This window comes from Oncorhynchus mykiss, chromosome 7 (genome assembly GCF_013265735.2).
Source record: "Oncorhynchus mykiss isolate Arlee chromosome 7, USDA_OmykA_1.1, whole genome shotgun sequence".
Lineage (NCBI taxonomy): Eukaryota > Metazoa > Chordata > Actinopteri > Salmoniformes > Salmonidae > Oncorhynchus > Oncorhynchus mykiss.
In genome coordinates, this window is record NC_048571.1 from 28345768 (window position 1) to 28372229 (window position 26462).

Consider the following 26462-nt stretch of genomic DNA (forward strand, 5'->3'; position numbering starts at 1 on the left):
CACCCACAACTGCATGGCCAGGCACGACAACAACATCATTAAGTTTGCAGACGACACAACAGTGGTAGGCCTGATCACTGACAACGACGAGCCAGCCTATAGGGAGGAGGTCAGAGACCTGGCAGGGTGGTGCCAGAATAACAAACTATCCCTCAACATAATGATTGTGGACTACAGGAAAAGGAGGACCGAGCACTTCCCCATTCTCATCGACGGGGCTGTAGTGGAGCAGGTTGAGAGCTTCAAGATCCTTGGTGTCCACATCACCAACAAACTAGAATGGTCCAAACACACCAAGACAGTTGTGAAGAGGGCACGACAAAGTCTATTGCCCCTCAGGAAACTAAAAAGATTTGGCATGGGTCCTGAGATCCTCTGCACACATCAACCACAGTCACTCACGAAGCATCGTTACCCATCGCGCCACAAAAGCTGCGGCCCTCTGCAAGGGGAACCATTACTTCAAGGTCTCAGAGAGCGTAACGTCACCGATCAAAACGCTATTAGCGCGCACCACCGCTAACTAGCTAGCCATTTCACATCGTTCACACATAGTCACTTTAACCATATCAGCATATACATACTACCTCAATCAGCCTGACTAACCGGTATCTGTATGTAGCCTTGCTACTTTTATAGCCTCACTAATGTATATAGCCTTGCTCTGTCTTTCTACTGTTATTTTTTTACTTACCTATTGTTCACCTAATACAATTTTTGCACTATTGGTTAGAGCCTGTAAGTAAGCATTTCACTGTTAGGTCTACACCTGTTGTATTCGGCACACCTGTTGTATTCGGCGCACGTGACAAACTTTGATTTGATTTGAAATAAATACTTCACAGATTTCAAGTGACAGACGCATCTCAACATTTGTTGAGGGGAGACAACGTGATTTTAGACCTGCACTGTCAAATTGCTGCAAAGAAACCACTGCTTAAGGACACCAATAGGAGGAAGAGACTTGCTTGGGCCAAAAAATGGACATTAGACTGGTGGAAATCTGTCCGTGTCTTTGTGAGAAGCAGCGTAGGTGAACTGATGAGCTCCTCTTGTGTGGTTCCCACCATGAAGAATGGATGAGGAGGTGTGATGGTGTGGGGGTGCCTTGCTGGTGACACTGTCTGTGATTTTAATTAGAATTCAAGGCACATTTAAAACGGCATGGCTACCACAGCATTCTGCAGCAATACGCCAACCCATCTGGTTTGCGCTTAGTGGGATTATTGTTTGGTTTTCCAACAGGACAATGACCCAACACACCTCCAGGTTGTGTAAGGCCTATTTGACTGAGAAGGAGAGTGATTGAGTGCTGTATCAGATGACCTGGCCTGGGATGAGTTGGACCGCAGAGTGAAGGAAAAGCAGCCAACAAGCGCTCAGCATATATAAGAACTCCTTCAAGACTGTTGGAAAAGCATTCCTCATGAAGCTGGTTGAGAGAATGACAGTGTGAAAAGCTGTAATCAATGCAAAGGGTGGCCACTTTGAAAAATCTCATATTAAATATGAAATACATTTTTAATTTGTTTAACACTTTTTTTGGTTACTACATGATTCCATATGTGTTATTTCATAGTTTTGATGTCTTCACAATTATTATACAATTTAGAAAATAGTCAAAATTATATAAAACCCTAGAATGAGTAGGTGTTTCCAAACTTTTGACTGGTACTGTATATAAAAAAAAATATTTGATCAAATGTTAATTTTGGACTTTTCTACCAAATCCCAAAGAACCGCATTGAATAACACATTCATAAATGGCAGAAAGGGCAGTTAAAAAAACAAAACAAGAAACACAGTTTTGAAGTGTCTGTTCTAAATTTAGGAGCTATAAAAATCTCAATGTTTTACTGTTAATTTGGAAAGTATTCAGTCCCCTTAACATTTTCCACATGTGTTACTTTAGAGCCTTATTCTAAAATATATTACATTAACTGTCTCTAATCTACAGACAATACCCCATAATGACAAAGTGAAAACGAGACTCGAAATTGAGCCGAGGTGCATGCTATTTCCATTGATCATCCTTCAGATGTTTCTACAACTTCATTGGAGTCCACCTTTTGGTGAATTCAGTCTATTAGACGTGATTTGGAAAGGCACACACCTGTGTATTTAGGGTCCCACAGTTGACAGTGCATGTCAGAGCAGAAACCAAGCCATGAGGTCAAAGGAATTGTCCGTAGAGTGCCGAGACAGGATTGTGTTGAGGCACAGCTGGCGAAGGGTACCGACAAATTTATGCAGCATTGAAGGTCCCCAAGAGCACAGTGGCCTCCATTCTTAAATGGAAGAAATGTGTAACCACCAGAACAGCCCAACCGAGCTAAGCAATTGGTGTAGAAGGGCCTTGGTCAGGGAGGTGACAATGAACCTGATGGTCACTCTGACAGAGCTCCAGAGTTCCTCTGTGGAGATGGTTGTCCTTCTGGAAGGTTTTCCCATCTCTGGAGCACTCCACCAATCAGATCTTTTATGGTAGTGTGGCCAGATGGAAGCCACTCCTCAGTAAAAGGCATATGAAAGCCTACATGGAGTTTGCCAAAAGGCAAACTTCTGACCATGAGAAACAAGATTCTCTGGTCTGATGAAACCAAGATTGAACTCTTTGGCCTGAATGCAAAGCATCACGTGGTGTATTGTGTGTAGTAGATTGATGACGGGAAAAAACGATTTAATCCGTTTTATAATAAGGCTGTAACATAACAAAATATGGAAAAGGTGTAGGGGTCTGAATACTTTCTGAATGCACCGTATTTGCAGTATCTATCTATCTATCTATCTATCAAAAAATTAAAAAAATGTTTTACACACATTCAACCACTTTTATAGGCGCAAAACTACCTTCATACCTCCATTAGTCATGTGACACTCTCGGGGTTAGTCCTGTGACACTCTGGGGGTCGAAGAGCAAAATGGAGAACACCATTGTGTTCGCAAGATTCTCCCCTTTCCATAGAGTGGTCATAATGTACTGAATAAAAATATAAACTCCACATGCAATTTCAAAGATGGTACTGAGTTTCATTAGGTCCTCACATGACTGGGCAAGAGTGCAGCCATGGGTGGGCCTTGGAGGGCATAGGCCCACCCACTTGGCAGCCAGGCCCACCCACTGCGGAGCCAGGCCCAGCCAATCAGAGTTCGTTTTTTTCCCACAATAGGGCTTTATTACAAACAGAAATACTCCACCCACCCTGGGTCCTGGGCTGGCATGGTTACACGTGGTCTGTGGTTGTGAGACCGGTTGGACCTACTGCTAAATTCTCTAAAACAATGTTTATGGCAGCTTATGAATATTAAATTGTCAAGCAACGGCTCTACTGGACATTCCTGCAGTCAGCATGCCAATTGCACGCTCCCTCAGAACTTGAGACATCTGTGGCATTGTGTGACAAAACTGCACATTTTAAACTGGGCTTTTATTGTCCCCAGCTCAAGGTGCACCTGGGTAATGAGCATGCTGTTTAATCAGCTTCTTCATATGCTACACCTGTCAGGTAGATAGATTCTCTTGTCTAAGGAGAAATGCTTACTATCATGGATGAAAACAAATTTGTGCACAACATTTGGGAGAAATAAGCTCTGTTGTGCGAATGGAACATTTCTGGGATTTTTTATTTCAGCTCATTAAACATGGGACCAAGAAGCGGAAGTGTGACTGGCGGATGCGGTGAATTGAGATTCAATGGAGAAAAAAAAAAACTGATATTCCTCTTTTTTTCGTTATTATTATATATATTTGTTTAACCTTTATTTAACTAGGCAAGTCAGTTAAGAACAAATTCTTATTTACAATGACGGCCTACCCCGGCCATCCCAGACGAAGCTGGGCCAATTGTGCGCCGCCCTATGGGACTCCCAATCACGTCCGGATGTGATATGTAACTTAGATTGACGTGTCAATCGACTCTAGGAGGTTAAACACCAGTTGTAAGAGAGACTGTAATATGATGCTAGCTGAAAGGGAGAATGGTTTTGATTTGAAATTCAAGGTATTTAGATTGATGTGATGAAACTGTTGTCTGTCTCTCTCCCTCTCTCCAGGCCTACACTAGTGTGTCAAAAGCCTCTCTGGGCATCGCTGACCACCGTGAACTGGGCAAGATGATGAACACCATCATATTCCACACCAAGATGGTGGACTCCCTGGTGGAGATGTTAGTGGAAACCTCAGACATCTCCATCTTCTGGTAATACATAACCCAACAGACAGAAAATATATACATAAATTTCATTTTGTTCATACAGAGTAGGTCAGCATTGATACCAGGGTCTCATATACAAGGGAGCTGCATAAGCATGTACATACACAATAAAATGTAATACAATGACTATCTGTACAACAATATTAATCAAAACAAACACAAGTCTCACATATCACCGTCCTTAAACTTCTAATCTGTCCACTGCAGACCAGCAATGGCCTCAAGGCTATTCCATGAGCTGGGGGTATAAAAACGAAAAGTATTTTTCCCCCTATCGGTGGAGACCTGTGGGACCTCCAGAACCAGCTAGTCCAAAGAGCGGGTCTGAAAATTAGCTGTATCTCCAAATATTGCGTGAGGTGGGGGAGTCTCTGAAAATAAAATGCTTCATATTAAAAAGCATCCAATGCTTGACCCTTCTGGTAGTCAGAGACTCCCAGCCAACAAAACTATACAAAATGCAGTGATGTGTACAGAAATTGTCCCCAGAAATAAAACGCAGTGCTGATTTTAAAACCGAGACTGCCGCGTGAATGTGGACTATATCACCATAATCAAGACCTGGGAGAAGAGATGCTTGAACAACCTTCCTCCTACTTTAAAAATTGAGGCAGGATGTATTTCTATAAAAGAAACCAATCTTAATTATCTGCTTTTCAATGTGTGTTTTAAAAAATAGCTCATCGTCAGTCCAAGTACTTATAATGGGGAACTTGCTCAATTTGGGTTCCCTTCAATGGGCAGATACTCAGGTCCTCAGGGTCAATATTACGAGACCCAGAGAACAACATAAACCTGGTTTTATTAGGATTAAGCACTAGTTTAAGATCAGTAAGCTATTTTTTTTGTTGAAAGTCATGAATGGCCTGCTGTACTGAGGGGGCAAAGGGAGTAAATAACTATCTGCTTATAGAGATGAATGTTACAGGTTTTAAGATGGACAAATATTATTTATATAAATAGTGAAAAGAACAGAGCCCAAAATTGACCCCTGCGGCACTTCTTTCTTAATATTGAGGAAACTACATTTGATAAGCACACATTTTGTCGTGTTATAGAATTAAGATTGTATAAAACTACCATTTGGGTATATGCCTCAAGCGAGGACATGGAATAAAATAAGTGTTAGTGAGGGTTCTTGCTCGAGTAAGCCTAACCGCTCTTAGTACTGCGCAAATGTTGGTGATAGCAGTCTGGATCCTTTTTCATTAGGATGAAATAGATCTACATTGAGGGGAAAAAGTATTTGATCCCCTGCTGATTTTGTACGTTTGCCCACTGACAAAGAAATGATCAGTCTATAATTTTAATGGTAGGTTTATTTGAACAGTGAGAGACAGAATAACAACAAAAAATCCAGAAAAACGCATGTTATAAATTGATTTGCATTTTAATGAGGAAAATAAGTGTTTGACCCCTCTGCAAAACATGACTTAGTACTTGGTGGAAAAACCCTTGTTGGCAATCAGAGGTCATACGTTTCTTGTAGTTGGCCACCAGGTTTGCACACATCTCAGGAGGGATTTTGTCCCACTCCTCTTTGCAGATCTTCTGCAAGTCATTAAGCTTTCGAGGCTGATGTTTGGCAACTCGAACCTTCAGCTCCCTCCACAGATTTTCTGTGGGATTAAGGTCTGGAGACTGGCTAGGCCACTCCAGGACCTTAACCTCTAGCGATGAGCAATCCCGTATCCGGGAGCGTAATCATTACCTCAAGCGCATTACCATAACGCAACGTTTCCTATTCATGAAAATCGCAAATGAAATGAAATAAATATATTGAAACACAAGCTTAGCCTTTTGTTAACAACACTGTCATCTCAGATTTTCAAAATATGCTTTTCAACCAAAGCTACACAAGCATTTGTGTAAGAGTATTGATAGCCTAGCATAGCATTAAGCCTAGCATTCAGCAGGCAACATTTTCACAAAAACAAGAAAAGCATTCAAATAAAATAATTTACCTTTGAAGAACTTCGGATGATTTCAATGACGAGACACTCAGTTAGATAGCAAATGTTATTTGTGTTGGCGAAATAGCTCCGTTTTGTTCATCACGTTTGGCTAAGAAAAAGTTGGTGACAGTTCGTTTCTCATCAGAAGCGAACGGAAAAATACTGCAGCTGGAGATTACGCAATAATTGCAACGGAGGACACCAAGCGACCACCTGGTAGATGTAGTCTCTTATGGTCAATCTTCCAATGATATGCCTACAAATACGTCACAATGCTGTCGACCCCTTGGGGAAGCGACAGAAAGCCTAAGCTCATTCGTGGCCCATTCACAGCCATATAAGGAGTCATTGGCATGAGGCGGTTTCAAAAAATGTGGCACTTCCTGATTGGATTTTTATCTGGGTTTCGCCTGTAACATCAGTTCTGTGGCACTCACAGACAATATCTTTGCAGTTTTGGAAACGTCAGTGTTTTCTTTCCAAAGCTGTCAATTATATGCATAGTCAAGCATCTTTTCGTGACAAAATATATTGTTTAAAACGGGAACGTTTTTCATCCCAAAATTAAAATAGCGCCCCCTACATCCAAGAAGTTAATGTGCTTCTTCTTGAGCTACTCCTTTGTTGCCTTGGCTGAGTGTTTTGGGTCATTGTCATGCTGGAATACCCATCCACGAGGCATTTTCAATGCCCTGGCTGAGGGAAGGAGGTTCTCACCCAAGATTTGACGATACATGGCCCCGTCCATTGATGCGGGGAAGTTGTCCTGTCCCCTTAGCAGAAAAACACCCCCAAAGCATAATGTTTCCACCTCCATGTTTGACGGTGGGGATGGTGTTCTTGGGGTCATAGGCATCATTCCTCCTCCTCCAAACACGGCGAGTTGAGTTGATGCCAAAGAGCTCCATTTTGGTCTCATCTGACCACAACACTTTCACCCAGTTGTCCTCTGAATCATTCAGATGTTCATTGGCAAACTTCAGACGGACATGTATATGTGCTTCATGAGCAGGGGGACCTTGTGGGCGCTGCAGGATTTCAGTTCTTCACGGCGTAGTGTGTTACCAATTGTTTTCTTGGTGACTATGGTCTCAGCTGCCTTGAGATCATTGACAAGATCTTCCCGTGTAGTTCTGGGCTGATTCCTCACCGTTCTCATGATCATTGCAACTCCACGAGCTGAGATCTTGCATGGAGCCCCAGGCTGAGGGAGATTGACAGTTCTTTTGTCTTTCTTCCAACTGGTCTTGTAGCCCATTCCAGCCTTGTGTAGGTCTACAATCTTGTCCCTGACATCCTTGGAGAGCTTTTTGGTCTTGGTCATGGTGGAGAGTTTGGAATCTGATTGATTGATTGCTTCTGTGGACAGCTGTCTTTTATACAGGTAACAAACTGAGGTTAGGAGCACTCCCTTTAAGAGTGTGCTCCTAATCTCAGCTCGTTACCGGTTTAAAAGACACCTGAGAGGGGAGGGGGTCAAGAGGGAGTCAAGATTGAGAGGGGGTCAAGTACTTCTTTCCCTCATTAAAATGCAAATCAATTTATAACATGTTTGACATGCGTTTTTCAGGATGTTTTTGTTGTCTATCACTGTTCAAATAAACCTACCATTTAAAATTATAGACTGATCATTTCTTTGTCAGTGGGCAAACATACAAAATCAGCAGGGGATCAAATACTTTTTTCCCTCACTGTACAATGGTTTCTTAGCCAAACATGTAGAGACCACTTACGGCTGAATTTCTCGCAGTTCCAACGCACAGAAGGAATAGGATCGTAGTTTATGGGTTGTTTACCCGAATCCTGTATGGTCACGATAAGGTGTTTTTAAAATGGATTTGAGCTTTTCTGCTTTCACTCACTTGACATGAATTTTGATGGTTGGGAACAGTTCTTGTAAATCCATCACGTGCACCCCCAGGTAATAAAGAGTACTTGCATCTGGGATGGCAACATGACAAACCTTGGAGGTTTCAGCAATGATGCTAGATCAGGGGTCTCCAACCCTGTTCCTGGAGAGCTTACTTTCCTGTAGGTTTTTGCTCCAACCCCAGAGTGAAAACCTATATGATGGTAGCGCTCCAATGAATAGGTTTGCAGAGCCCTGTGCTTCTTGGAGGACGATTCCTTCCAGCTGGAACAGATGAATCTCCCCCTGCTGCTCCCCCATTTCAAAAATTGCTGATGTTTGGGGCCGAGGGTGGGGGGCCTTTGACTCACATTGGGTGTTCTCAAAGCCCTCAGTAGACTGGGAGACGTGGACCGCTCATTACTTACAATGGGGACTCTGGACTACCTTTTTGCAAATCCTACTGTGGGAGTGGAATTTCCAGGCTGAAATTGATTGGCCAGGAAGAGCCCAGATCACGCTTGTGGTCAGTGGCTTGTTCTTCTAACTTTCCTTCAGCTTTTACCTTTACCGGTGAATGTCACTGAGTGCTGGGACTGGCTAGATGGGAATTGGGGTCGAGCTGGTCGGAACGCCGTTGTGTAGCTGTATGTTTGGGAAGTCGACCTCCATAGTTTTTGTCCCGGTCTGTCTCAATGGTAGATCCGCCCCAAGGGAGAGCATATTCGTTGCCGCATTCAATCTAGAAGCCTCTTGGTGATAATTCAGTCTACTCTTCAGTCTCCTCTTGATGCGTGATCATCCGATCCTTCAGCTCATTATTTTGATTGCACTTTAAACAAATGTAGACCTAGGTAAATTCTTCCTCCTTCACACCAGAAATGCCAGGCCTTTCAATCTATAAGTATCCACTAGAGAATGTTGTCAGGGGCACCATTTAGCATTCACATAGCATCCATCCAATGACGGGTCAGCATTCTAACAGTCTCATAAATAAATCAAAATGTTTTACCTGCATGTGACTGCAGTTAAAGGAGGATTTGATAAAGTGGTGCTCCTTTCCCTGCCTCGTTCAATTAATTCCATGCTCTCCGCCCATCTCTTCATGTACAATTTTACAACTGATAATATTATCAGTCATCAGATTATTGTCATTTTAATCTTGTTTTTAGGCAAATTTATGTGTGAAATTAGTTTCGGTATAGTTTAAGTGTAGTTCGCTTCCTCTCACTTGTCACCTCGGATAGTCAAGGATATGTTTTGCATTATTCTAAAGGCCTCCTACAACACTTAGCATGTTTTAATTTACCTTGTAATAAATGCAATTAGTAATAGTTATAGTAAATAATACAGTCCAGTAAGGGCTTATTTTTTTACAAAAAAAACAATGAATGACATCGAGGCGCGCGGTCACATGATTTTCCATAAACATGAGAGCTAACGATAATAGATCGGCATAACACAAATGTAAAGAATAATTGCATAAATAAATATTTAAAATATATGTTAATGACAAGATATGAAAACCAGATTAATTAATTTATTGCTTTGGATATGATTGCTCTAGATTGATTTTGAGTTTGACTTTCTCGGTGTCCTCGTCTCATTGGTGGTGATAGCTTCTACAGCCGAGCATTTGAGAAGATGTTTCAGCAGTGTTTGGAACTGCCCTCACAGTCGCGCCACTCCATCTCATTCCCCCTGCTGTGCACACACTTCATGAGCTGCACCCATGAGCTCTGTCCCGAAGAGGTAAGGCCCCGCAACCAATGGTTGAAAGAAACCCTTATGAAGCATAACATCACATCCATATCTACAATTCGTTTTGTAAGGCTATGTCTGCAAAATTCAGGAAACATTCTTAAAGTTCCTGGGTTATTCAGAAATCCCGGTTGCAGGATTCCCAGTTGGAGTGTTTCCCTCCCTGCATTTTTCCTTCTGACTCTGGGAATCCTCCAACTGGGATTTCTTTTTTAAACCTGGGAACTTTGGGAAAGTTTCTGGAATTGTGCAACTTGAGATTCTCATAAAACACTAAGGCATTTTTCATTGTGCAAAGTACAAAACTTACTATAAATGTCATTATAATCATCTCAGTGTGATATAATTTGACACTTTTCTTCAACAATGTGCATAACAAAGTGATTGTATTGATCAGTTTACTAAACTGAAGTAAAAATTGAAAAAAAAGGAGCCTGCTTATAAAGCACATTGGTCAAGAAACGTTTCTAATTAAATCACTGCGAGATTGAGCTTTATTGTCAGTTTTGCTTTTTTAATCATTGTTTTGCACTACGGAAGTGTTGCCCCTAAGATTCCCATCTCACACTGGTCCTGAGTGGTTAACTACCTGTCCCTTCCCTGCGTTCTCCCAGCGGCATCACATTGGCGACCGCAGTCTCTCGCTCTGCAACATGTTCCTGGACGAGATGGCCAAGCAGGCGCGCAACCTCATCACCGACATCTGCACAGAGCAGTGCACGCTCAGTGACCAGGTGAGTGGTCATCGGCATGGAGACCCATGTCCTTGTGGAATAGGGTATATAATGATGTGTTTGTCACTTTAGCGGTCTCTTTTTTTCCATAGTGACTTCAGTGAATGCATATGTGATCCAGAGTAGGAGTGCTGATTCTAGGATCAGTTTTGCCTTTTATAATGAATGGACAGGGGCCATATTGATGTAAGCCTTATTGACAATATATGACAGTTTCATGGAATCCTATGTTACCTTATCAAAGTATAGATAAAATTATTGCACATGGATTTTCATTCAGATTAGATTTTATCTCTTTGCAGCTGCTTCCTAAACACTGTGCGAAAACCATCAGTCAGGCAGTGAACAAGAAGTCCAAAAAGCTGACTGGGAAGAAAGGCGAGCCGGAGCGAGAGAAGCCGGGTGTTGAGAGCATGAGGAAGAACAGGCTCCTGGTCACCAAGTGAGTTGTCCGTGTGTGTGACTGTTTGTGCGTGCCTGCGTGTGTGATGATGTATGTTAGTAGTTGCTGATGTTCATTTCTATCTTGTTGTGTCTTCCAGCCTGGACAAGCTGCACACGGCGCTGTCAGAGTTGTGCTTCTCCATTAACTACGTGCCCAACATGGTGGTGTGGGAACACACCTTTACCCCCCGCGAATACCTCACCTCCCACCTGGAGATCCGCTTCACCAAGTGAGTCCACCCACCTACACATAGAATGCCTCCCAAATGGTGCGCTTTTCCCTATTTAGTGCTCTACTTTTGACAAGGGCCCGAAGTGCCCGGTATAGGGTATAGGCTTCCATTTGGGACACAACCATATTTCAGCAGCAGTGTTTCCTATCCCTCTGTTCCTCAAGTATTTATGCTGTGTTAGGATATCATACGATACAATAAATACTATGGATATGATACGATATATACAGTTGAAGTCGGAAGTTTACATACACCTAGGTTGGAGTCATTAAAACTCGTTTTTCAACCACTCCACAAATGTATTGTTAACAAACTATAGTTTTGGCAAGTCGGTTAGGACATCTACTTTGTGCATGACACAAGTAATTTTTCCAACAATTGTTTACAGATTATTTCACTTATAATTCACTGTATCACAATTCCAGTGGGTCAAAAGTTTACATACACTAAGTTGACTGTGCCTTTAAAATGCTTGGAACATTCCAGAAAAGTATGTCATGGCTTTAGAAGCTTCTGATAGGCTAATTGACATCATTTGAGTCAATTGGAGGTGTACCTGTGGATGTATTTCAAGGCCTACCTTCAAACTCAGTGCCTCTTTGCTTGACATCATGGAAATATCAAAAGAAATCAAGACCTCAGAAAAAAATGGTAGACCTCCACAAGTCTGGTTCATCCTTGGGAGAAATTTCCAAATGCCTGAAGGTACCACATTCATCTGTACAAACACTAGTACGCAGGGATAAACTCCCAGGTGGCGCAGTGGTCTAAGGCACTGCAGTGCTAGCTGTGCCACCAGAGCCTCTGCTGTGACAGAGCCGGCTGCGACCGGGAGGTCCATGGGAGGTCCATGGGGCGACTCTCACAATTGGCCCAGCGTCTTCCGGGTTAGGGAGAGTTTGGCAGGGATATCCTTTTCTCATCGCGTACTAGCGACTCCCGTGGCGGGCCGGGCGCAGTGCACGCTGACCAGGTCGCCGGGTATACGGTGTTTCCTCCGACACATTAGTGCGGCTATCTTCCGGGTTGAATGTGCGTTGTGTCAAGAATCAGTGCGGCTAGGTTGGGTTGTGTTTTGGGGGACGCATGGCTCTCGACCTTCGCCTTTCCCGAGTCCGTATGGGAGTTGCAGCAATGAGACAAGACTAACTAGTACCAATTGGATACCACGAAATTGGGGAGAAAAAAATAATACATAAATTACTTTTTTTAATTTTTTTTACTTATAGTATAAACACCATGGGACCACGCAGCCATCATACCGCTCAGGAAGTTCTGTCTCCTAGAGATGAACGTACTTTGGTGCGAAAAGTGCAAATAATTTACAGAAAAGCAACCTTGTGACGATGCTGGAGGAAACAGGTACAAAATAATCTATATCCACAGTAAAACGAGTCCTTTATCAACATAACCTGAAAGGACTCTCAGCACTGAAGAAGCCACTGCTCCAAAACCGCCATAAAAAAAACAGACTATGGTTTGCAACTGCACATGGGGACAAGATCGTACTTTATGGAGAAATGTCTCTGGTCTGATGAATCAAAAATAGAACTGTTTGGCCATAATGAACATTGTTATGTTTGGAGTAGAAAGAGGGAGGCTTGCAAGCTGAAGGACACCAACCCAACCGTGAAGCACGGGGGTGGCAGCATCATGTATTTGGCTGAGGTGTATGTAAACTTCTGACTTCAACTGTATGATACATTACCATGGATTGAAATAATGTGATCGATAGATACAATCTATCGATCAATCCAAGACTCATGATGCTCCCTCTTCTTTCAGGTCCATCGTGGGGATGACCATGTACAACCAGGCCACGCAAGAGATCGCCAAGCCCTCCGAGCTACTCACCAGCGTGCGTTCCTACATGACGGTGCTGCAGTCCATCGAGAACTATGTGCAGATTGACATCACGCGGGTGTTCAACAACGTGCTGCTCCAGCAGACCCAGCACCTGGACAGCCATGGGGAGCCCACCATCACCAGCCTCTACACCAACTGGTGAGTCCCACCCAACCAACACACCAGTCCTCAGTTTACATATGTCGGCTTGGTATTCACCCCCTTGGCATTTTTCCTATTTTGTTGCATTACAACCTGGAATTAAAGATTAGTTTTTTTGGGGGGGGTTGTATCATTTGATTTACACAACATGCCTACCACTTTGAAGATGCAAAATATTTTTGTTATTGTGAAACAAACAAGAAAATGAAGTATTTGAGCGTGCGTAACTATTCACTCCCCCAAAGTCAATACTTTGTAGAGCCACCGTTTGCAGCAATTACAGCTGCAAGTCTCTTGGGGTATGTCTGTATAAGCTTGGCACATCTAGCCACTGTGATTTTTGCCCATTCTTCAAGGCAAAACTGCTCCATCTCCTTCAAGTTGGATGGGTTCGGCTGGTGTACAGCAAAGTCATAACACAGATTTTCAATTGGATTGAGGTCTGGGATTTGACTAGGCCATTCCAAGACATGTAAATGTTTTCCGTTAATCCACTCGAGTGTTGCTTTAGCAGTATGCTTAGGGTCATTGTCCTGCTGGAAGCTGAACCTCCGTCCCAGTCTCAAATCTCTGGAAGACTGAAACAGGTTTCTCTCAAGAATTTCCCTGTATTTAGCACCCTGTATTTAGCACCATTCAATTCTGACCAGTTTCCCAGTCCCTGCTGATGAAAAACATGCTGCCACCATCATGCTTCACTGTGGAGATAGGGTTCTCGGGGTGATGAGAGGTGTTAGGTTTGCGTTACACATAGCGTTTTCCTTGATAGCCAAAAAGTAAAATTCTAGCCTCATCTGACCAGAGTACCTTCTTCCATGTGTTTGGGGAGTCTCCCACATGCCTTTTGGCGAACATGAAATGTGTTTGCTTATTATTTTTTTTAAAGCAATATATTTTTTCTGGACACTCTTTCATAAAGCCCAGCTTTGTGGAGTGTATGGCTTAAAGTGGTCCTATGGACAGATACTCCAATCTCTGCTGTGGATCTTTGCAGCTCCTTAAAGGTTATCTTTGGGGTCTTTGTTGCCTCTCTGATTAATGCCCTCCTTGCCTGGTCTGTGAGTGTGTGTGTGGGCGGCACTCTTTTGGCAGGTTTGCTGTGGTGCCATATTCTTTCCAGTTTTTAATAATGGATTTAATGGTGCTCCGTGGGATGTTCAAAGTTTCAGATTTTTTTTAACCCAGCCCTGATCTGTACTTCTCCACAACTTTGTCCCTGACCTATTTGGAAAGCTCCTTGGTCTTCATGATGCTGCTTGCTTGGTGGTGCCTCTTGCTCAGTGGTGTTGCAGATTCTGGGGCCTTTCAGAACAGATGTATATGTACTGAGTTCATGTGACCAATCAAGATACACTTAGATTGCACACAGGTGGACTTTATTTAACTAATTATGTGACTTCTGAAGTTAATTGTTTGCACCAGATATTATTTAAGGGCTTCATAGCAAAGGGGTGAATAGATATGCACGCACCACTTTTTTGTTTTTGAATTTTTTTGAAACAAGTAATTTTCTTCGCTTCACCAATTTTTGTCCATTACATGAAATCCAAATAAAATCTATTTAAATTGCATGTTGTAATGCAACAAAATAGGAAAAACACCAAGAGGGATTCATCATTTCGTATGGCACTGTATTATGTCACCTAGGTGATTCCTCACAAAACCAGGACAAAAACAATTTCCAATGAGTAGATGGAGTTTTGGGCCATTATGTATTAAGCGTCTCAGAGTAGCAGTGCTTATTTAGGATCACAATGAATAAGATAACATGGACTGGGGGACCTGATCCTAGATCAGCACTCTTGATAAATATCCATTCGATCGTGTCACCCAATGAGAATGAGTCTGCTTGTGTGTCCATAGGTATCTGGAGACCTTGCTCCGGCAGGTAAGTAACGGCCACATTGCCTACTTCCCTGCCATGAAGGCCTTTGTCAACCTGCCTACGGAGAACGAACTCACCTTTAATGCTGAGGAGTACTCCGATATATCCGGTGAGACCATCAGAATAATTTATTAGACATAATAGAGGCTTGCAATACTTTGAGCAGGAATTTGTAGCCTGTCCTGAATAGGATAATGTGACGTGATGGGTACAGTGTATGCTGAGGCTACTGTATAGTGAATATAGTTTTGTGAATATTCCGCCACTCTTGGACACGTCATTTTTGGGGGAAAGCCTTGCAGCCTTTATCAGGTTAAATATGTGTACATTTTAATCATGGCCACCTAAATATTTAAATCCCAAAAGCATTGGGGATAAACGAGAGGAGTATGAATCGTGACGCGTTGACACAAAGCATTTGACATCCCCCTGCTCGCTGTCTTTCCCACAGAGATGAGGTCACTCTCAGAGCTGCTGGGACCCTATGGCATGAAGTTCCTCAGCGAGAGCCTCATGTGGCACATATCCTCCCAGGTGGCAGAACTCAAGGTGTGGTCACTGACTGAATCAGAGGCGTTTGTTTTTGTTTTCCTTCAGAGCTTTTTGTACTGATGCTGATGCCCCTGGGCTCTTTATCTCTGAATCTCATGAATAGTATCTCTCTCTTTCCTTTATTTTGTTCTTTCTGTTTTTTTTGTGTCTGGCTCTGTCTTTCTCGCTCTCCCCCTTCCTTCTCACTTCCATAGAAACTGGTGGTGGACAACGTGGAAGTTCTGAACCAGATGAGGACCAGCTTTGATAAGCCAGAGCAGATGGCTGCCCTCTTTAAAAAGCTCTCATGTACGTCTGTCTCTCTCTTGCCTTGCCCATGTCTTACTCTTGTAGCCCCAAAACAGAAGACGCAGTGTGACTTGTTGCCATATTAAGCACATCCTGTATGTGGTAATGACTCAAGATGTGCTCCCTAAATGGTTTTGCCTCAGATCAGCACTGAGCATTGAAGTCTCTTTAGTTAGGTTTTTTCATTTTGAAACTCTTCTACGGGAGGTTAAAGCCTTGTTTGTGTCTTTTGTCTGTAGCTGTTGACAGCGTCCTGAAAAGGATGACCATTATTGGAGTCATCTTGTCATTCCGATCACTGGCCCAGGAAGCACTCCGCGACGTAAGTCCAGTCACAACACGTATCCTGGCCAATACTGTATCACTGTCACTAACTAGGCCTCTCTGTATCATCACTGAAGTCCTCTGCTGTGTATCTGGGTACAAATAAGATCAAGTCAAAATTGCCATTAATGTAGCTTGGGTGCTATAACAGTTAGTGCCACCGTCTACAGCACTTCTATACCAGTGTCGACATGGGTTTGAAAACGCACTCTCGTCCTATTATTCCCCACTTTCTCTGTCCAATAAAATGTATAAAAATATGAAAGATGTGAAAGAAAGATGCCAGTAACTAGATTTAACATGACAACATACCGGCACTCAAATATGACCCATTTTTCTGTCCCATCACCTGTCGTCAGGTGCTGTCCTTCCACATTCCTTTCCTGGTGAGCTCCGTCGAGGATTTCAAGGACCACATTCCCAGAGAGACTGACATGAAGGTAGGAGGCAACCTGTGTGTGTGTGTATATATAGGACCTTTCACGGTGGGTTACAATGGAGACAACAGTCTAGATCAGTCTTTCCCAAACCTCTCTTGAGTACCCCATATACAGTTAGACTTTTTTGATGTATTCCAGTATGAGCACACCTGATTCAATTGGTTAACCAATCACCAAGTCCTGCATTAGTTGAATCAGGTGTGCTAGTTCTGGAATACATAAAATAGGTGGAACTGGTGTCCCCTGTACTGGAGGATAGATTTTGGAAACACTTTTGCAGATGATGATCTGATGTTTTTATGGCTGAGTCTATGATTTCCTCTTCCTGTCAGGTGGCCATGAATGTGTATGAGCTGTCGTCTGCAGCAGGCCTGCCGTGTGAGATAGACCCAGCCTTAGTGGTGGCCCTTTCTTCACAGAAATCAGGTGAGAGCCAAAACTAGGCCCCTGCAAAGGGCTGACAGTGTTTGCCAATGGAAATAAACACATTTGAGGAAGATGTTAATTTTATGTGTATGTTCAAAATTCTAAAGGCACTCGCACATCTGAGCTATCTTTTTTGCAGGTGCATGGTAACAGGCGAATAAGATGAGAAAAAAAGAAGAAACCCGCACATTGTGCAGGTTTCTCATGTGTATCTTCAATTCATTACAAAAGGAAAGCCTGGCCGTACTGAATACTGCTACCTGGAAAAACATAAACATGATTGTGGTGTAGTTGGCAGAGCTTTGACATTGTTTTCTAAGAGCAACTGTTTGATTTTCATCCAGTCATTAACTGTAGATAATACCACTGTTTCCAGAAAACATAAGTCCAGAGGAGGAGTATAAGATCGCCTGTCTGCTCATGGTCTTCGTTGCCGTTTCCATGCCAACTCTGGCCAGCAACGTCATGTCTCAATATAGCCCTGCAATCGAAGGTATTTCTATCATTTCTATATGTCAATGGCCGTTTGGGTAATAGTGGCCATATCTGATTAACCATAGAGCCCACCAGGCGCAGACATAGATCTGTCTGAGTACTTTTTAGAACGCAAGTATGGGTATTCGGACAGGCCCTATATCCTTAATAGTATGTAGGGATGCACGATATATCGGTGAACATATCAGAACTAGCCGATATTAGCTAAAAATGCCAACATCGGTATCGGCCCGATGTCTAGTTTAGCGCCAATGTTAAAAACTGATGTCAAAACTGCCGTGCATACCTATATGACGTAATTACGCCACGTAAAATTTTGCTCTACACATGCAACACAGCATTCCTAACCTAGGCCAAAATGTCTGCTGTGTGGATAGAGCAGTCATTTGAAAGAGTAAGAAAATTTCAGCGAGACAACTCAAAGGCAAAATCCATTAAAGCCAAGATAATGGAATTCATTCCCCATGACAATCAACCGTTCTCTGTCGTGGGTGATGTTGGCTTTCGCCAACTGGTCGAGCAACGGTACACACTACCAAGGGTGCTATTTTTCAGATGTTACCCTACCGGAGTTAGACAGTAATAGCGTCACTGCTATTAGTTTCAAGACATACATACTATTGAACGCCGTTTGGGTCTTTGTGTGTCAAAAAATATACCGTAGCACTGTCAAAGCTGTACAAAAGTCTACAAACACCGGCCACAAACGATGTGTTTACAATACTGTGTTGGTAATAAAGCATCATTTGTTCGACCGCAGCTTCTGGGGTACCTAGCTAGCACCAATACAACCAGCCTGAAAACAATGACCAGTAGAAACTGCAGTCATTTTCATTATTCTTAGCAATGATTTAGGAATCATTGTGAGTAAGCATTCGCTAGGTTGCCACTTGTTGTTCGCTAATTGAAATTGAACTTCAGTTCATGAAAATAAATAGCTAGCCATCTACTTAACCCTGTTGCCGAAAGCTAACGTTATAAGCAGCCAGCTAGCTTCATCTTGCTAGTGAGGCTCGACCGGACCCGGTTAGGTGTTGTGAAGCTAGCCACAATAAGGATTAGGCACAATAGTGGAATTTGCGGTTTGCCTTCAAAATAAAAGTATTTCATTGACAGTAATGCAAATTAATACAAATAGTAGAATTATAAAAAAGCACAATAATGGCCCAGATGACGCTGGGCCAATTGTGCGCCGCCCTATGGGACTCCCAATCACAGCCGGATGTGATACAGCCTGGATTCGAACCAGGGATGTAGTGACGCCTCTTGCACTGAGATGCAGTGCCTTAGACTGCTGTGTCCTTGTGTGTGTGTGAACTATTTAACTGTACTAGAATGCTTAAACGGTCACTAAAAACTTAAATATCGGTATCAGGTTTTTTGGCATGGAAAATATCGGATATCGGTATCGGCCAAAAATGTCATACTGGTGCATCACTAGTAGTATGGTTAGTACACAGTGGCCATGTCCGAATACCCTTTCTAAATAGTAAGTACTCTGATCAGGTATGCGAAAATATAATATTTTTTAGTAGGTCTATGTGAAATATGGAACATTTGGTATGCTTTATATGCCAGTATGGTATGCTTTTTTTTTCATCTTTTCATCTAGTACGAATGCTCTTGAACAAGAGAAACGTCTTTTCAGACCCACGTGTGTTCGAAAACAGCTGATCATCAGATAAGGAGACATGCGCTTCCAAAATAAATGAATGGCGGGGAACAGGCGCGATTGCACGTTATGTGATGCCTTCTCAGTATGAATGAGCCTAGTATATTGATATGTGTTGCTTACTGCATATTTTTTTATTAGAACAGTATGTTCCATAGTTGTATTTTGTATTTCCATATAACTATAGAGAGATTTGAGGTATCAAAGGTAAACAGTCAAGCAATTGTTAGACTGATAACTGAGAAGTAAATGTTTTCTTCAATCTTTCTAAGGACACTGCAACAATATTCACTGTCTGGCGAAAGCTGTCAACCAGATAGCTGCTGCCTTGTTCACCATTCACAAGGGAAGCATTGAAGATCGTCTCAAAGAATTTCTGGCTGTAAGTGCAACATGTCGCTCTTGTCAACATTGATCTATTATATGCATATTTTCCTTTCCCTCCCTGCGATTTATCACATTGGATTGGTGCATCCATTTTTGTACTTTTACATTAATTATATTTAGCCATTGATTCTTGGATATAACTTAGAAGTTTAGTTAAGCTTTCTTACCCCATCTAAACTCAAAATGTGAGCTTGTTTTACTTCATTGTTTGTAAACAAAGTAATTGTAAACAAACACTGTATAGCTTCAGAACATGTAATGTTGACCTCATGCAGGGCCAGTCCATGTATTATGGCTCTGTCTATGAATTTGAGAGTGACTACATTTCTCCAGCCCCATCCCTCAGCTGTTGGTCAAAAAAAGTGGCAAGGTGACCACTTTGTTGTTTGAATCCCAGATTCACTTTAACATTACAAATGGAATTGTCACAACTTTTTTTCCCCACTACTAAGCAGTTTCTGAAATGCATGATCTTTGAAGACTTCAAACTTATTTTTGAAGTTGATGAGCAACTTAAAATAAATCAGTTTTGCTGCAGATCTTTAATCCTCTGCTGTTTTGGAATTTACAGCTGGCATCTTCCAGCTTGCTGAAGATTGGCCAGGAGACGGACAAAATGACAACACGAAACAGGGAGTCTGTGTACCTGCTGCTGGACATGGTGAGTATTTGTGCAGATTCAATATATTTGGGATGGCACAATACGGTATGTGGCACATGTCGTGGAAATTTCCTCTATTTACCAAATCATGGGAGCAAACCACACACAAGTCAGAGTTAGTTATCAAAGTCCATCTTTAATTATATCAGCTCTATCACAATCCTGTGACTCTCAGGCAATTCAGTGTCTAACCATGAATTCTCTGAGAGCCCCTTCCACATTTCAAATGAGGTCCTTTATAGCAAAGACACACACAGGATAAGACAGCATCGGCATAATTCATCGTTCAGCTTTGTCTCCTTTCTCAAACTCCAGAACCATAAACCAACCCTCCATATCAACAGGCATATATCAAATTGTCATTTAGATACAACCAACTCTAAGTACAACCAATCCTATCTTGACAAGATCACAGAGACACACTGACTGGCACACAGACATTGTGGAGCCAAGAGATATGTTTACACATGATGATACTTTGACCTCTCCCCTCTCTGCGGCCCATGCAACTTAGTCTTGACATAGAACAGATAACTGCAAACCCTGCCACAGTATTACACAAAAATAACATTCTTGATGAGAAGTAACTTACAAACATATGATGAATATAGAACATCTTACATATGTTACCAACAAATTCTGATTATTCCACGACACACATTACCCAAGGAGATTTCCGAATACTGCAACTAGTAATTTATTTAGCTACTTTTATTATGTGATGTTCGTGGGAAGTAGAAAATGATTTAAAACAGCAAATTGCCTAAATAATGTTCCATCCCATCTATGAATGTCACCCATTATCATTATGCATATGTATGATAAATAAAAGTTCACACCCACACATTTTCTCTGAGAATCTTTTTTATACATACTGTATTTTTTAAATTCATATTTTCTTTTTTATTGAGATAAAGTCATAAATGAGTGGGGAAGACAGAGAAATACACAAGGTGCAGGTGGGCTTTAAACCCATGCTGCACGGGGCAATGTTTAGTCTGGAGTCTGAAGCGTTACAACTAGGTTTCGTCACAAGATGCATGTATTTGGTTTGGTTTCAGATTGTCCAGGAGTCTCCATTCCTTACCATGGACCTCCTGGAGTCATGCTTCCCCTACGTGCTACTGAGAAACGCTTACCACGCCGTCTACAAGCAGAGCATCAGCTCATCTGCATAAGTCTCCTCTTCAGAACATAAGTCCCTCACATGGGACATCAAGTGGACCACAGGAGCCTTGCTAACATAAACTGCCGTGTGCTCATTTCACTTTGTCTTAAAACTACACTATGAAATTGTGGGATACATTTTTTTCTCCTCGTGAAATTGCATTAATGATCTGCCGTTTCCTAAAAGGGTCATACAGTAGTAACCTATGAGTTTTGCTTGATAAAAAAATAAAAAAGATTTACACTACTAAATTCAATTTTTTTATGAAAAGCATCAGTTTTTCAACATGAGAACAATGTGTAATGGAAAAATAACAATCTCTGATGTTTGGGGGCTGAATTTTAAATATCTTTATTATTAATAATGCAAACATGTTGCCTGTTTATTGACCGGAGCATTAATGATTTTATTTAGGTGGTTCTAGATTTTTATGGGTTATTCTGTGTGTTTTTTTTACAGTTTGGTTTTTATATTTGCCATATTATTGACACAAATGCGTCTGATTTGGTTTGATACTCAAAATTGTTGCCGGTAGCTATATAATAAGATGAACAGATGGTGTTTGTACAAAGCATAGTATAATTTTTTTACTAACTCATGATGCCTCAGTGTCATTAACTCACCATTGTACCTGCCCATATGGTATAAAAATTATTGCATATTTATGGAATGTTTATAAATTGTTCTACCTTAACCACTATGTTTTACATTTTTGAAAATTACACTAACTTCCATAACATAAATAAACAATAGGTTATATCAAACTGCTCTGTTAGTCCAAATATAGCATCATTCAGTTGACGGACCATTGTAACAGAGTGAGTTCCACCCCAACTGTGACACAAACTCTCAACCTTTTGTGCACATCGCTCACCACTCAACTTCAACTGTGCAAACGGACTCCATGAGCAACAGTTGTCTTTCATTTAGTTTTACTAACTTCAAGTTGTCAGGGAGGGGGCTCATCGATGGCCACTCAGATGCTTATCTACCCAGCTAGTTTCACGTCTGACAGACCAGAGGGATATACTACAAGCAGGATCAAGCCAGCTAAAATTGATAAACAACCTGAAATAACTATTGATTTTCTGGTTCATAGGTGTTTTTGGTTGATGAGTCAGTTAGACCATGTCCATGTTATGCTTATCTTCTTAAAATAATGCATAGTTATTTCAGAATATTCTTGTAAGTTAGCTGGCTAAGTCATTGATCTTGCTTTGTAGGATACCCCTCAGACATGTACTAAGAAAGGGAAAATATGATTCATACCCCAGCTTCAGAAAATGTGCAGTCAGAGCAGTGCCACCAACCAACTCAATCTGAACACCAGTGAGATAGAAACAAGGCCAAATGGTCAAGTCTTTGACTTAGGAGTGGGGGAATTGTTTTTCCTTCGTTATCTGTGAATATTTGTATGTCTTTTTGGATCCCCATTAGCTGATGCCACTCTTCCTGGGGTCCAGCAAAATGAAGGCCGTTATACATTTTTAAAAATATTACAATACATTTTACAACAGATTTCACAACATCTTAAGTGTGTGCTCTCATGCCCCTACTCTGTGTACGTGTGTGTATAATGCGCATGTTATCGTGTGTATGCATGTGTCTGTGCCTATGTTTGTGTTGCTTCACAGTCCCCGCTCTCTTGTAAGGTGTATTTGTATTTGTTTTTTAAGTCTAATTTTACTACTTGCATCAGTTACTTGATGTGGAATAGCATTCCATGTAGTCATGGCTCTATGTGCGCCTCCCATAGTCTGTTCTGGTCTCGGGACTGTCAAGAGACCTATTGTGGCATGTCTTGTGGGGTAAGCATGGGTGTCCGAGCTGTCTGCCAGTAGTTCAGACAGCTCGGTGCATTCAACATGTCAATACTTCTCACAGATACAAGTAGTGATGAAGTCAATCTCCTCCACTTTGAGCCAAGAGAGATTGACATGCATATTATGAATGTTAGCTATCTCTGTACTTGAGGGCCAGCTGTGCTGCCCTGTTCTGAGATAATTGCAATTTTCCTTTGTGGCACTTGACCACAGGACTGAACACTAGTCCAGGTGTGACAAAACTAGGGCCTGTAGGACCTGTCTTGTTTATAGTGCTGTTAAGAATGCAAAGCAGCACTTTATTATGGACAGACTTCTACCCATCTTAGCTACTGTTGTATGAACATGTTATGACCATGACAGTTTACAGTCCAGGGTTACTCCAAGCACTTCAGTCTCCTCAACTTGCTCAGTTACGACATTATTCATTACAAAATTTAGTTGAGGTTTAGTGAATTATTTGTCCCAAATGCAATGTGTATCGTTTTTTTAAATATAGAGAACTCTTAATCCTTGCGACCCATTCTGAAACTAACTGCAGCTCTTTAAGTGTTGCAGTCATTTCAGTCGCTGTAGTAGCTGATGTGTATAGTGTTGAGTCATCCGCATACATAGATACACTGACTTTACTCGGTCACTGGCATGTCGTTAGTATAAAAAATAAATAAAAGCAAGGGTCGTTAGTAATGATTGAAAGAAGTAAGGGGCTTAGACAGCTGCCCTGGGGAATTCCTGGATTTTATTGGAGGGAACACCCACAATATAGCAGGGGGTGTAGAGCCATAACACAAGTTTTTCTATGAACTGTGGTCGATAATGTCAACCACACTGAATAACAACACAGCCCCCCCAATCTTTTTAATTATCAAATTCTCTGTCATTTTTGTAAGTTTGTTGAATGCCCTTCCCTTTAAGAGTGCTGAAAGTCTGTTGTGAATTTGTTGACTTTAAATTAGCATTGTGTCTGGTCAAATGTTTTTCTAAAAGTTTGTAACAGGCTGATTGGTTGGCTATTTGAGACAGTAAAGGGGGCTTTACTATACTTAGGTAGGGGAATAACTTTTGCTTGCCTCCAGGCCTGAGGGCACACACTTTCTAGTATGCTTAAATTAAAGATATGGCAAATAAACTCAGCAAAAAAAGAAACGTCCTCTCACTGTCAACTGTGTTTATTTTCAGCAAACTTAACATGTGTAAATATTTGTTTGACATAACATTCAACAACTGAGACACAAACTGAACAAGTTCCACAGACGTAACGAACAGAAATTGAATAATGTGTCCCTCAACGGGGGGGGGGGGGGGGGGGTCAAAAGTAACAGTCGGTATCTGGTGTGGCCACCAGCTGCACCACCTCCTTATGGACTGCACCAGATTTGCCAGTTCTTGCTGTGAGATGTCATCCCACTCTTCCCCCAAGGCACCTGTAAGTTCCCGGACATCGGGGGGATGGGGGGATGACCCTAGCCCTCACCCTCCGATCTAACAGGTCCCAGACGTGCTCAATGGGATTGAGGTCCAGGCTCTTCGCTGGCCATGGCAGAACACTGAAATCTGAAATCACGCACAGAACGAGCAGTATGGCTGGTGGCATTGTCATGCTGGATGGTCATGTCAGGATGAGCCTGCAGGAAGGGTACCACATGAGGGAGTAGGAAGTCTTCCCTGTAATGCACAGCATTGAGATTTCCTGCAATGGTAACAAGCACAGTCCGATGATGCTGTGCACACCGCCCCAGACCATGACGGACCCTCCAAATCGATCCCGCTCCAGTGTACAGGCCTCGGTGTAACGCTCATTCCTTCGGCCATAAACGCGAATCCAACCATCACCCCTGGTGAAACAAAACCGCGACTCGTCAGTGAAGAGCATAGGTGATCACCATAGGTGATGTCTGGTGATGACCTGCCTTGCAACAGGCCGACAAGCCCTCTGCCCAGCCTCTCTCAGCCTATTGTGGACAGTCGGCACTGATGGAGCGATTGTGCGTTCCTGGGGTAACTCGGGCAGTTGTTGCCATCCTGTACCTGTCCCGCAGGTGTTATGTTTGGATGTACCGATCCTGTGCAGTTGTTGTTATACGTGGTCTGCCACTGCGAGGACGATCAGCTGTCAGTCCTGCCTCCCTGTAACGCTGTCTTAGGCATCTCACAGCACGGACATTGCAATTTATTGTCCTGGCCACATCTGCAGTCCTCATGCTTCCTTGCAGCATGCTTAAGGCATGTTCGCACAGATGAGCAGGGACCCTGGGTATCTTTCTTTTGGTGTTTTTCAGAGTCAGTGGAAAGGCCTCCTTAGTGTCCTAAGTGTTCATAACTGTGACCTTAATTGCCTACCATCTGTATGCTGTTTGTGTCTTATTGACCATTCCACAGGTGCATGTTCATTAATTGTTTATGGTTCATTGAAAAAGCATGGGAAACAGTGTTTAAACCCTTTACAATGAAGTTCTGTGAAGTTATTTGGATTTTTACATATCTTTGAAAGACGGGGTCCTGAAAAAGGGACATTTATTTTTTTGCTGAGTTTAGGAGTGGCAATAGCATCCGCTATTATCCTCAGTAATATTCCATCTTGCTTATCTTAAAGTAGTTGGCAATATCAGTGGGTTTTGTGATGAATTAGTCATCTGATTCAATGAATGATGGAGCAGAGTTGGTCTTTTAGCCTCACCCCTCTCAACCATACATTTTTTTAATTCCTCATCAAGCCACTGGGATTTAACAATTTGTACAGTCATTTTCTTAATGGGTGCATAAATGTGTCAGTGCAGTGCCTGGTTGCTTCTCATTACACACCCTGGACCAACAAATATTCTTCACATCAACAACATAGGAAACACTACAAAACGTATTGTATGACCTCTTATACACTATATTAGGCACAGCCTTTGGAACTTTGGTTTTATGGCTACTAAATTGTGATCACTACATCTGATGGATTTGGATACTGCTTTCAAACAAATTTCTGCAGCATTAGTAAAGAAGTGATCAATACATGTTGATGATTTCTACGAGCCAGAATTGCCCTATTTGGGAATTGACCTATTGTTTTTCATTTCTTGGCCACAAGATGGCCCCCTCATCATTCCTTTGTACGGTCAAGTGCACACTGGTAACAATTACCACCACATACACTAC

At 42.1% G+C, this 26462-nt stretch overlaps 1 protein-coding gene across 2 annotated transcripts in view; it reads left to right on the forward strand.

Annotated features, from left to right (window-relative positions):
• Positions 1-22263, forward strand: part of LOC110527602 (nck-associated protein 1) — a 61764-nt gene extending 39501 nt beyond the window's left edge. Inside the window, exons 16-31 of one of the 2 annotated variants that reach the window (XM_021608995.2) lie at positions 4054-4199; positions 9638-9770; positions 10394-10513; positions 10816-10955; positions 11056-11187; positions 12976-13194; positions 15061-15191; positions 15534-15631; positions 15829-15922; positions 16162-16244; positions 16606-16686; positions 17019-17112; positions 17489-17605; positions 19552-19661; positions 20238-20327; positions 21389-22263. In XM_021608995.2, the coding sequence (XP_021464670.1) occupies positions 4054-4199; positions 9638-9770; positions 10394-10513; positions 10816-10955; positions 11056-11187; positions 12976-13194; positions 15061-15191; positions 15534-15631; positions 15829-15922; positions 16162-16244; positions 16606-16686; positions 17019-17112; positions 17489-17605; positions 19552-19661; positions 20238-20327; positions 21389-21505 (1905 nt within the window). In that variant the 3' untranslated portion in view covers positions 21506-22263. The remainder of the gene's footprint in view (positions 1-4053; positions 4200-9637; positions 9771-10393; positions 10514-10815; positions 10956-11055; positions 11188-12975; positions 13195-15060; positions 15192-15533; positions 15632-15828; positions 15923-16161; positions 16245-16605; positions 16687-17018; positions 17113-17488; positions 17606-19551; positions 19662-20237; positions 20328-21388) is intronic. The other variant, XM_036983105.1, reaches the window with a different exon arrangement.
• The last annotated feature ends 4199 nt before the right edge of the window (positions 22264-26462 follow it).